Here is a 12748-nt window from a genome sequence, read left to right as displayed (position 1 = left end):
AGTGCCCTATTCGGTGTGGCACGTAACTGCACTAGTGCACTTGTCTGCATTGATTCAGCTGATCTCAGCTTGGACATTGGGTGGGGTGCCCCCAGTTGGACTCAGCACCCTTGGGTTGGAGATGGTGCAGGTGGTGGTGAAAGGGACAAGGCTAGTTTTTCAACTTGCCCCAAATGTAAATTGACATTGTGAAATTAGCTGTGCATTGTAGAAACAGCCTGTTTTTTTATTTCCTTGAGATAAATTTCCTGACAATTTGTTGCAGTAATGCTCGATGAAGGCTCAGTATGGTCAAGAGAGCTCCACGGCCCTTCTTCAAATAGTGCCTTGAGATCTCTTATGTCCATCTGAGAGGGCAGACAGGGTCTCAGTCTAACAGTTGAACTGAAAGATGGCACCTCGAGCAGTGTACCAACTCCATCAATACTGATTTGGAGTATCAGTCAGCCTAGATTATGTGCTCTGGTCTATAGATTGGACTAGAATGGTCTGATTCCAGAGCGAAATGAGTTTGCTGATCTCATCCCAGTTAATAGGCATGGCTCCACAGCACCACATTGCATCTAATGTGCCACTTTGGAGGGGGACAATGCTAAACTGCTGCAATAGCTGAAACGATTGGGACTGCAATTTCTTTGTGAACAACAACCTCAACCTCAAGGTACCTGGTGGCAGCTCGATTTCCTCAATGCCAAATGGGTGTTCAGATCTGGGGAATGGGTTAGGTCAACTCTAGCCTTGTACTGCTGACCATTTTGAATGTCCTTTACAAAGAGCCTTCGAATGGCCCCTCCCACTGCTCTGCTGCTCTGGTGCAGTTGCTGTGAGGCGGACTGGGAAGAGTAAATTATGCAGTGGACAAATCCCCACCTCCTTTATGCAAGTGGCAGAGTGGGCAATGTTCAGAGAAAACACAGACAGCTGGATATTTCCCCTTCCTATTTTCCTTAATCCCATGCCCCCGACCTGTCCAAAAACAGCTGGTAAAAATCGAAGGAAATTTTCTCTAGGAATTGAAAAAAATTATCTGGGATCCTGATCTTGGTCATTACCCCATGCCCCTCTTTTTTCATAGCCATGTTTCTAAAGTAATTTTAAACTCAACTCAAAAAGGTCTGCATCTCAATTCTGTTTTTTTCAAAGGGAGAAGTTCAAGGACTAGGAGGCACAGGTTGAGTTGGGGATGGGATGTGAATGGACCATAACCTTAAAGCAGATCACTGAACAGTTATTGAACCCATCTGAATGTGGGGAGGGGAGAGGGTATAGAGCATTATCTAACATTATCATTTTCTCACTTGGAGTTGTGTAATCCTGCATTGAAGACAGATTTTAAAAAGTACCATGGAATCAGTACTGGCTGTGATCATGATTGTTACATCAAAGGAGTTGGCTTCTGGAGCTGCTGGTGCATTTGTCAAAATGAAAAAAAAGAGATAGAAAGAGAACTTACATTTATATAGCATCCTTTATGGTTAATTCTCTTGGTGTTTCTCCATTGCAGAGTAACTTTGTGGCATGCATGACTGCAATACTCAAGCAGATGGATAACAAGCATTACTCCCATTATCTGGAATCCTTCCGCACAAACCAAGACTTGGTGGTGAGTAATACTTTTCTATTACTGAAATCAGCACTTGAACTATCGTGTGCCCTTTGTGCATAAATTCCGTGCTACTCAAATAATTTTTTCTTTAAATTAAGGAAATTCATCCCAGCTTTAAAGTATTAGTTTTAAAACAGTGGTTTATTTAGGGGGAATAGAAGAAAGGGGATCTTTATTAGATTTCTCATTTTCACTCACGACACTCTGAGGTGAAAACAGAAAAAGTACCATGGAGTCAGTGTTAGCTCCATACTGAACACTGGCATCATAACAAAGGATGTGGCTTTTCAAGGTCCTCTGTTATCAGAAGCTGCCAGTATTTGTTGCCTATTTTTTTTTAAAGTCATTGTGTGGCAGGGTTGCTGCTAAGGAGCCATTGAGTTTAGTGCAGGTTTTTTGATGAAGTGTGCATTCTGTGTGGTCTTTGATCCAGTTGTGTACAACATCCGTGTAACCTTGACGCAAGCATGGGCTCACAAGATGAATCCTTTGAAAACCCAGGCATGTTAGCCAATGTTGGACTTCACACAGAGAGAATTTGTTAGTACAAGTAGTTGCCAACATTAAAGGCTGGGATCAGACATGCCAGGCTGCATTTTCATCCTGAAGGCAGGTAGCGGAGGTTTGGAAATTTCCTGGCCCAGCCTGCCCACTTCGGGAGAAAGTGCCTGCAAAGGCGGGATTTTCATTCTGGGGGTTGTGGGGTGGTTGGGGGGGGTGGGGGTGGGGGGGGGGCGGTGGGGGTGGCGGTGGGTGGTGGGTGGGAGGTGAGGTGGCAGGTGATAACTGGAACAGGGACCCTGGAAAGAGCTCGGAGGCAGCCACAGGGGCTGCCGGGTCTGAGGTGGCCTGTTTAAAAGGCCCGCCTTGGTGCCCTAGGACTTTATCCAAATTGTAATAGTAATAGTAGTATTTTAAAAAGCGCTGTAATTCTCACCCCTTACATCCCTCATTCCCCTCACATTCCCCTTAACACATCCAGGCCAACTCATGCCACCTAATGCTACCCATCCACCCCCATGGCCGCTCATACTCACCATGCCAAGCTATGGCACTTCATGCCCGTTCACTCAGCATGCACTCTACAGAATCAATGAACATAATTGTAACAGTAGCATGTGTGGAAAAGCTTTATAAGACTAGTAATTCATTCATAACGTTCTACTTTATTTAAAAAAATAGTTTTGACTACAGCCATATAAAAGTGTAATCTAGACTTTTAAAGTATCAATAGCAGAAACTACAAGCACTTAATATTCTTTATCTTGTGTAAATAAACATTGTTTAATTGGCTGAATAAATTACAGAGGAGGCGCAGTATTTTCCCTTAGGCACAGCCAAACCTCATTATAAGCCTCATATTAAGCTAGGCATCCATTGGTCTGTTGAAACAGCTACGCTTATGGGAAAACAAGGCTTGATTGACTACTCTTTCTCTTGGATCTGTTATGTCATTTGCACAATGTTCATTTACACAAGATAAGGATAGGTCAAGTGATTGTAGTTTCTGCTATTGAAACTTTAAAGGTCTGGATGATTGATACTGTTATAGGGCAGTAATAAAATAAGGTTTTTTAAAGAAAGTTGAAAGTTATGAATGAATGATTAGTTTTTTAAAGTTTCTCCAAACATGCCATTATTGCTATAGGGTTTACTGATTCTGTACAAAGTGTATACTGAGTGAATAGGCCTAGAAGTGCCATAGGTTGGCATGGAGGATACGAGGGGCCAGGGTTGTGGTGGTGGGGGGTGGTGGAAGGGCATAGGTTCACAAGGGTCAGGGTATGATCTTTTGAACTTATATTTCAAAAAGTCCCCTCATCCAGCCTATGGTTCACAGCACCTTGAAAAGCTGGCCCAACTCCATGAAAATTGCGGGGGACTATTGTCTATCCCGCCATCATTTTTAAAGGTCTGCAGAGTCTCCCCGACTCCCTGAAAACCTAGCCCATCAAGCCTGCTCTAACCTTTTCACGATGCACAAGCTTGGATGATGCAGGCCTCAGTCCCTGTCAACCCCTAAATTCATGAAAGTGGCAAAGTTGATAGATTAAGTCAGTGGACAAAGTTGCAGCAAGATGGAGTTGAATGTGGGGAAGTGAGAGTCCAACCATCTTGGAACTAAGAAAGATATATCAGAGTCTTTTCTAAATGGTGATCAGCTTGAAACTGTGGAGGAACAAAGCGATTTAGAGGTTCAGGTAGAGAAATCACTAAAATGTCAGTGGATGAATACAAAAGGTAACTAAAGAAATTAATGTTAGCTTTTATCTTAAGAGGCTGGAATACCAAACAACAACTTGTATTTATATAGTACCTTCAATGTAGTAAAACATCCCAATGTACTTCGCAGCACCATTCTGAAACAAAATTTGACATTGAGTTAGATAGGGAACTTTTAGGGAACAAGGAACCAAAAACATTCAAAGAGGTAGGATTTAGGGAGCGTCTTAAAGAAGGAAAGAGAGGTGGAGAAGTTCAGGGAGGGAATTCCAGAGCTAAGGACAGCTAAATGTTTGGTTGTATAGGCAAAGCAGAAAATTTGACAACTCTATCTGAAATGGGAATGATTCCAAAAGGTACATTTGTTTCCACAGCAACTTCATAATGTTTTTAATCATGAAAGCCTCACATCAAAACTTTCTTCCTCTGATAGCTGTGAAACCATTTGGACTGTCCCAAGTCAGTACCTTTTAGGAGTAGGTCAGAGAAAGGGTGTGGTACTGCAATGTTTATAAACAGTACAACTGGGTAGAATGTATGATGCAGTTAGATAAAGCTCTGTTTAGACCCTCATCTGCAGGAATCCATTTAGTTCCGGACATCCTTCCCACCTCAGGAAGGATATTTTGGCCCTGGAGAAGGTGCATTGTGGATTCATCAGAAATTAGTTGGGCTAAAAGATTTATGAGAAAAGACATGGTATAATTGAGATGTTTATAAGATGATTAAAGGATTTGATAGTTTCTCTTTACCTAATCTATTTCCTCTCCACCCCCTTGCTCTGGACTCCTATGGGAGCGGAGAGCAAGGGAACATAACATTAAAATTTGAGCTAGGCAATTCAGACATGACATTTGGAAGCATTTCACATAAATTAAGGATAGTGCAGACCTGGGAGTGTCTCCCTCAAAAAGCTTAACTGAAGATTTCAAAGCTGAGATTGGTAGATTTTATTTAGCCAAGTGTAAAGTTTATGGATCCAAACAGGTAGATTTATACTTAAGAAACAAATCAGCAATGACCTTTTTGAGTGGTGGAACAGGCTCAAGGGCTGAATAGCCTTATTCCTATGTTCCCATGGAGGTCTTCTCCCTCAGGTAGATGCAAGGCTCCTATGTGAAGCACTCAGTTTTTTTAGGGGTGAGCAGTGGGAAGGCTAGGCCTACAGTATAGTAAGTGGCACTAATAGCTTAGAAATGATGGTATTGTGACTGGTGTGGGAAGTGGGGATAAAGGGGACCAAATTCACATTGATGGAGTTTGGACCTGTGGAGGATAAATGGTTCTGTTGGAATTAGTGTTCCCAACTCTGGTTGAACATTTTCGAGAAGATTTCACTAGATGACCTCCTGCTTCCAGCTACCCCACACCCACATTCCCTCCATTGTTTGGCACACATCCGTCACCCTGGTGCATCACTTTCCTATGTCAATTGGAAAGCAAACAGACCCAATTCCTTACCCAATTAGATGAACAACCTTTTTTCTTATTTCCAATATTTTTAGACCCCCAATGATTTTTCTCCCAGGTTATTTATATTGGTGTCTGGGAGATACTTTCTTAATTCCTGAAGTCTCTGGATAGGTTGCCAACTCTTCCTAACACTGGGGGCCTGAAATGGGCATAGTTCCATTCTCAGTGCCAAACACCCCTCCATCCATGAGCCTGTATGTGTACTTGTTTCCTCAGCAACTTCATGATGTTTTAATCATGAATTTCTGGATTACAAGACAAAGAGAACAACAGATGGTTACTGGAGTGGATATAAATAAGAAAAAGCATGTTGGAACAGGAATTTTGAAATGTGTACAGAATTAGTAGGCACTGTTTTCCTTGTAGCTTGTAACTGCAGGCAGCCTCCTATCTAAAAACTAGCTAGTCACAGTTTTGTTCAGCATCCAAGATCTTGGGGTGGTTAGGACATGGGCCTGAAACTACAGCATTTATGTATCTCTAGGTGGTCTTTAATTGTGTTGCATTGGTAAGGTTTAAATGTACAGTATTGTTTGCTATGTTGGGCATCCTTGCTCTCAAATAGATACTCATGTGCAACCGGTTAGGTAAGATTAACAAGGATAGCTGTGAGACTACAATGGGAAAGTCACAAGGCTTTACAGGGTAGAAATTCCTCACAGGCGATGGCACAAAACAGGCAGTATCGGATCTGCTGCCCATTATGCCCAACACCTGGTATTCTGTGGCATTACACTCAGTGTTTGTAAATCAAAATGAAGGCAACTTGCCTTACTGTGTAGGCAATGTGGAGGAGCGGCTCAGAGTGGAAGAAGGAGAGAAGCATACCGGCAATGTCTAGCGCAATGTATTTGGACGTCAAGGTTGACACAAGAGAGTGAACTGATTCAACTAGTTTTCTGTGCAGGAGAAACAGGTTCTAACACAGTTTTCTAAGAGATAGTACAGGTGAAATTTTCACTAAAATGGAAATTGCTAGATGCAAAGTGTAATTGAACAATGCTGGCAAGCGGTTATACAGGTCAGAGAAGGCCTAGGAGATGTCATCTGATACCAGTCAGCGAGAACAATGGGAGCTGAAAGTGCGGAGAGAGAGAGAGAACGGGAGTTCACTTCAAGAGTTGCCAAGAACAGCGGGGCTGGCCTCTAACCAGTTTCTGCATTCTAAAACAAAAATTAAGATGTAACATAACAGGGGAGCAGGGAGGTGATTGCCTGGCGAGTATTCATTGGCTTTGCTTGATTGACTTTCAAATTGGTCAATTATTTATAAGGTTTTATTAGCATCAGCATGATTTATAAGTAGTAGTGAGCTTATCCTGAGTAGTAGGATTTGTTAATTATAAAGTAAATTAAGAAAAATAATTAAATTAATTAACACAAAATAAAAGAGCGTGAGAGGAGCTGGGAGTTCAAAAGGAGCTAGTTGTAGTAATGGTGGTGGGTCTCAGTGGACTGACCAGATTTGGAGAAAATCAAGTGTGTAATCATAGGGAACTAGAGAGGAGCCAAGGAGATAAAAGAACACAAGAGGAAGAGAGCAACGGGGCTTCATAAAGAGGTGCGACAGAGAGAGGAGGAGACAATTAACTAGTGACAGGTGAGTAAACGCTTTATATAAAGCTTAAGGTACGTCAGTGTAGCTCAGCCATGTGAAATGAGCATCTTGCGGGATGTGGGAACTAGTGCAGGCACAAAGTGCCTTCAATGACTACATCTGCAGGAAGTGTCACCAGCTGCAGAAACTTGAGCGGTGGCTGGAGTCACCACTGTGATGCATCCTTAAGGCTGAGGATTACATGGGTAGCATGTTTAGAGAGGTGGTCACACCGCTGCTAAGAAGTACACAGGCAGAGAGGGAATGGATGACCACTGGAGTATTGAAGAGAAGCAGGTAGGTAGTGCAGGAATTCACTGAGGCTATCATGCTCTCTAACTGCTTTTCCATTTTGGGTACTAGCGAGTGAGATGGTTCCTCGGAGGGCTGTAGCAAGAGCCAAGGTCGTGGCACCACAGGTGGCTCAGCTGCACAGGAGGGGAGGAGGAAGAGTGGAAGTGCTAAAGAGGTATGGGATTCCATAGTTAGGGGAGCAGACAGGCATTTCTGCGGTCATAGATGTGACTCCAGGATGGTATGTTGTCTCCCTGGTGCCAGGGTCAAGGATGTCACAGAGCGGCTGCAGGACATTCTTTTGGGGGAGGGTGAGCAGCCAGAGGTTGTGGTCCACATTGGGACCAATGACATAGGTAGGAAAAGGGACGAGTCCTGAGAGCAGATTTTAGGGAGTTAGGAAGGAAATTAAAAAGCAGGACCTCAAGATCAGTAATCTCAGGATTATTCCTGGTGTCACATGCTAGTGAGGATAAGAATAGGAAGGTTGAGCAGTCCAATACATGGCTGGAGAAATGGACTAAGAGGAAGGGTTTTAGATTTCTGTGGCATTGGGACTGATTCTGGATCAGGTGGGAGCTGTACAAGAAGGATGGGTTACACCTTAACAGGACTGTTGTCACTGGGAGGTTTGCTAGTACTGTTGGGGAGGGTTTAAACTGGATTGGCAGGGAGATGGGAACCTGAGGGGAAATTCAGAGAGCAGAGGAAAAAAACTGGTAGTGGGAAGTAGTGAAATATCAACTGATAACAAGTATATATCAGAGAGTAGTCTCAAGATAAAATACTGGGAGCATTTGATAGAATTAGAATAGGCAATAGTAAGTCATTAGATGGGGTCAGAATAAAGAGGAAAGTAAATCAGGGCTAATGTGTATCTATGTGAATGCATGGAGTGTAGTTAATAAGATTTGTGCACGACAGGCACAGATTGACAAATTAAACTATGGTATTATTGCTATAACAGAGACCTGGCTCGAAGTAGGACAGAACTGGGCATTAAATATTCCTGGGTACAAGGTGTTTAGGAGAGATAGGAAAGGAGGAAAAGGGTCGGCGGGGGGCGGGGTGGGGGGGTGGTGTGGGTAGGCAGCATGAGGTGGGGTGATGGTGGCAGTATTAGTTAAAGTTGCTATTACAGTACTGGAGAGAGAGGATGTTCCAGAGAGGTCAAGGATGGAATCTCTCTGGCTAGAGGTAAGGAATGGATAAGGTGCAGTAACGTTGATTGGTGTGGTATATAGACCACCAATCAGTGGAAGGGTTGTGGAGAAACATATTTAAAAGAAATTACAGAGAGGTGCAATAATTATGGAGTAATCATATTGGGGAACTTCAATTATCCAAATATAGATTGGGATAGAAATAGTGCAAAGGGACAAGAGGGGTGAGAATTCCTGAATTCTCTTCTACCACAGTATATTTCCTGTAAAGGAGAGGGCAGGCACTGCTGGACCTGGTTCGGGGGAATGAGTTGGCCTAAGTGGATCAAATATCAGTGGGAGAACATTTCGGGGACAGTGACCATTGTATCATAAGGTTTAGGTTGGCCATGAAAAAGGACAAGGAACAATCCAGAGCAGGGATAATTAATTGGGGGAAAGCCAACTTCAATGGGATGAGCATGCAGCTGAGTTGAGTGAGTTGGAATCAAACCTTGACAGAAAAGATGGTGGCTGAACAATGGGCCACCTTCAAAGAAGAAGTATTGCAGACAATGTCAAGGTATATTCCCTTGAAAAAGAAAGTTAGGGCCAATAAATCCAGAGTACTCTGGATGACAAGAGAGATAGAGGTAAAGGTGAAAAGGAACAAGTACGTGTATGACAGATGTCAGGTAGAAAATGCAATGGAGAATCAGGCTGAACATAGAAGGACCAGAGGGCAAGTGAAGAAACTAATAAGGAAAACAAGGAGAGAGCACAAAAAGCGGCTAGCAGCTCTCCCACAAAAAACTGAACTCATACTGAGAAACAGCAGTGAAGGGAGAGCATGAGTATGAGAGACAGTGAGAGAAATATGGAAAAGTCAAAATGGAAGTAAAAGAGTATTGAGAAAGCATGAAAGGGAGATAGCAGGATAGAGACACTTACACAGAATCATGAAAAAGAGATAGAGAGGGAGAGACATAATGGGAGGAATTTAATGGAGCCTGCAAGAAGAGGAAATGTGGCACGTGAGGTGACAATTGGGCAAGGGCCAAAATTTTGGTTTTCTGATGGCTGGTTGAAATGCAGAGATTCAGTCAGAAGTGTGTTTTTGGTGTGTCGTGCCTCCGTCCTCTAGCAAGTTCATACCTGTAATATGTTTCCATGCCATGAATACTCATTTTATTGAAACTTTTAAAAATTATTTACTATCTTCAAGATTAAGTGTGCGAGAATCCCGTGGCACTAGTTCATGTTCATTTAAAGGTGACATGCACAAGCCGGCTTTGTGCAGTTGTGTCTGAGGCCAGCAGTTTTCCTTCTTGAACTCTGCAGCACAAAAAAGGGGAGCAGGAGGATGGCAGCTTACATGGAAACTCATGACCAGAAAGGGCAAGTCAGGAGTGAGGTGATGGTGGGTGTGAGTGTTAAAACTTTGGGGTTTGGGTGCATGGAAGAGTGGAAGAGGTATCCAAGGGAGGACAGAAGATTGGGTTAAGGGCTTGGAGAAGTGAAGTGGGAAGGACCTGGCATTCTGGTTGTGGTGGTGGGGTCATTCAGTCAAGGTAAGAAAATGAGGAGCCTAAAGGGTTTGGTCAGTATTGCCCACATGTGGGTCCATCTTAGGGTATTAGTTGGGAGAGTCCTTACAGGAATTTGAGTTCACATACAACACTTCAATTATCCCTGCTGAGAACATCCTTGGACAATGTCCTTTGCAATGCAGGGAGAGCCAGCTGAGCCTGCAAGTTCAGCCATGTACCACAAAGTGACGAATACAGCACATTAACCTTCAATAAAGAGCAAACAAAAAAACACAACATTGTTTCTTTTGCAATAAAGGAAATGCCCCTGACTCCTTTGTAACCATCAATGCATACTAACTGTGAGGCATACCAGTACATTTAGCCCTCTGACTAAGCTAGTCTTAACAAACAATGATGGTGCACACATCAATAAAGTGAAACCAATCTAATGTGAAATAGTTACCAAGTGAAATTTAAATTTGAAAAACACAGGTGTCAACTTTCTGTTCTCAAGTGTTATGTTGATGGCAATGGAGCTGGGCAGGAAACCTTTGGTTATGAAGCAGGGCCTCCTTGTTTGACCAAGAGGCTAAGCCCACCCATGCCTCCTGCATTGTTGCCTGATGAGGGATTTCACCAGTGAAAAGCTTCCCCTGTCGTTGAATCGCCCTTGTCTCCCAGACACGCCACCAACACTTTAAATTTTAACTATAGTAGCATGCCAACTAGGAAAAAGCAAAGCAACGGAAGTGATGCACACCTTTGGTTCTGCCATCAGGAATGGTGTGCTACTGACAAAATTCTGCCCAATGGGAAAGAGAGAAAGAGTCACACAGAAGGAAAGCCAGAAAAAAGATACTGACAAAAAAGATGCAAAGATGAAACAAAATAGAAAATAAATGAAATGATTAATTACTAACACTTTTCAGAAGGAAAAGAAAAAGCAAAAAGCTATTTGAATGATCCGAAGTTTCCCTGAATGTAAAAGGAAATATTTCTGAGAGTTTCCGAACCACATCTTTGCAGCTTTCATATGATGAATGGCCTCTTGGGTAACGTCCAATGCTACTTTTGGAACTGCACTTTACCTTCAGGAGAGCAGCGAATAGAGCTGAACCCCAACAAATTCCCTCTTTTGACATTTCTACCCCCCCGCCCCCCCCCCCCCAATTGCTGTACTTTTCAATCAGCTTAAACTCCTGGAACTTCCCAAATCGCATTGACCACTTCACTTAAATGATACAGTACAGAACCGTCACTTGTGCTAGGAATGTTCAGAAGGTCACTTCCATTAGCTAGGGGACAAGTTCCTACAAACAGAGATACTGAGAAATCTTAAGCTGATGATAAGAGATAAATGGTTGAAATTGCAGGATTTTTTTTATAAGACACTGTTCAATATTTCTTGCAAAAAATTTATTGAGTTCATTTCCAAGCTGCCAGGAATATAGATTTCTTCCCTCTAGAAAATCAGAACTAACAATATAGAAAGCCTTAAAAATTAATGCCAAAATAATCTCTACAACAAGCTCTGTAAACGTCATTCAACTGGTCCATATTTGCAGCAAATGATGCAATCTTAGTTTACTTGGACCTGGAATGTTACTTAACATGAGCTGGCTTCATCTATTGACAATCTATAATAACATTTCTATTTATGTATAGCACCTTGTCAAAAGGTCTGAAAGCGATTCGCTTAATGACTTACTTCTTGAAAATTGCAGTATGTAAGCAAATAGATCAGCCATTCTGCATCTACACATAATCAATCTGTTTTCAGGGGCTTTTGGCTGAATGGGGAATTTTGGCCAGGGCACTGGGAAAAGCCTCCACTTCAGGAATCAACATTGCATCTCAGTTGAAAGGCAGAGCCTCTGACATTGCAGCCCTTTGTCAGTAATGGCCTGAAAGTGTGAAAGGAATTGTGAGATGTAAAAATAATAAGTTTCACCTAGGTGACCTTCTCCCATCCTGGTGGTCATATGAAGCACTGATAATGGAGTTGTTGACTAATCATGGGAATCAGTTTCCATCAATTAGTTTACCACAGACCTGGATGTGAGAAAAAGGAAAGCTGTCAATTTTAACAACCACTGGTCAAAAGTCACCTGTTCTTTCCAACAGTATGACATATGTCATGTCACGTATGAGAGAAATCTGTCCAATTTGCATTTGAATGACTTAATCCACCATCTACCTGGGCTTCCTGTTTAAAGACTGGTCACTCATTCACTAAAATATTGAGCCAAATTTTTAACCTCACTGCGACTAGGAACAGAGGTAAGCGAGGGTGCTAAAAATAGCGCCACTGGCTAGCATGTCAGCTCTGTTGCTCCATCCTGATCCCGTGTGAGGGGGGTGGGGGTTGTGGGGGGTGAGTGGGCGAGTGGGCGAGTGGGTGGAGGGTTGCATGCAGGATGCAGCAGAACTACCAGCCTGCACCTGGCAGGTAGTTGCTTAAAATAATTAACGGCCATTTAAGGAGGCCAACAGGGATTTTCCAGCCAGTTTACAGGTTCCCATAGGAAACAGGGGCCACTTTAGATGCCTGGAGACAGCCTCCTGGCAGTTAACTGGGCGGAGGGTGTAAGGACAGTGCTCTTTGTTGACTTACAGCCACTCCTGGCTTGCCTAGGTTAAGCATCAGCTGTAAGTTCCCATCCATTGTAGTGGCCTGGTTGCAAAGGGCATTTTTTTATTTTAAATGTATAAAAGTTGGAGAGAGGGTGCTTCCATTTTGAAGCGTCCTCTCTTTTATTTACCTGCTATAGCTGCTTTCAAGCTGGAAAGACTCTGATTGCACCACCAGCTTTGAGAGCCCACTCACCATCCTTAATTGGATATTGAGCCAGTCTTTAGGTCATTGGCTGTTCTGGGGAAA

General features: G+C 42.9%; 1 protein-coding gene across 3 annotated transcripts in view; it reads left to right on the top strand.

The window, feature by feature from the left end:
• LOC121280741 (dedicator of cytokinesis protein 2-like) overlaps positions 1-12748 on the top strand; it is a 627095-nt gene that overhangs the window by 404029 nt on the left and 210318 nt on the right. For all 3 annotated transcript variants that reach the window (XM_041192879.1, XM_041192878.1, XM_041192880.1), the window contains one exon: positions 1505-1603. In XM_041192879.1, the coding sequence (XP_041048813.1) occupies positions 1505-1603 (99 nt within the window). The remainder of the gene's footprint in view (positions 1-1504; positions 1604-12748) is intronic.

The sequence above is a fragment of the Carcharodon carcharias genome, chromosome 8, assembly GCF_017639515.1.
Source record: "Carcharodon carcharias isolate sCarCar2 chromosome 8, sCarCar2.pri, whole genome shotgun sequence".
Lineage (NCBI taxonomy): Eukaryota > Metazoa > Chordata > Chondrichthyes > Lamniformes > Lamnidae > Carcharodon > Carcharodon carcharias.
The sequence above is the reverse complement of the archived record's forward strand: the minus strand, read 5'-3'. Positions and strand labels throughout refer to the sequence as shown.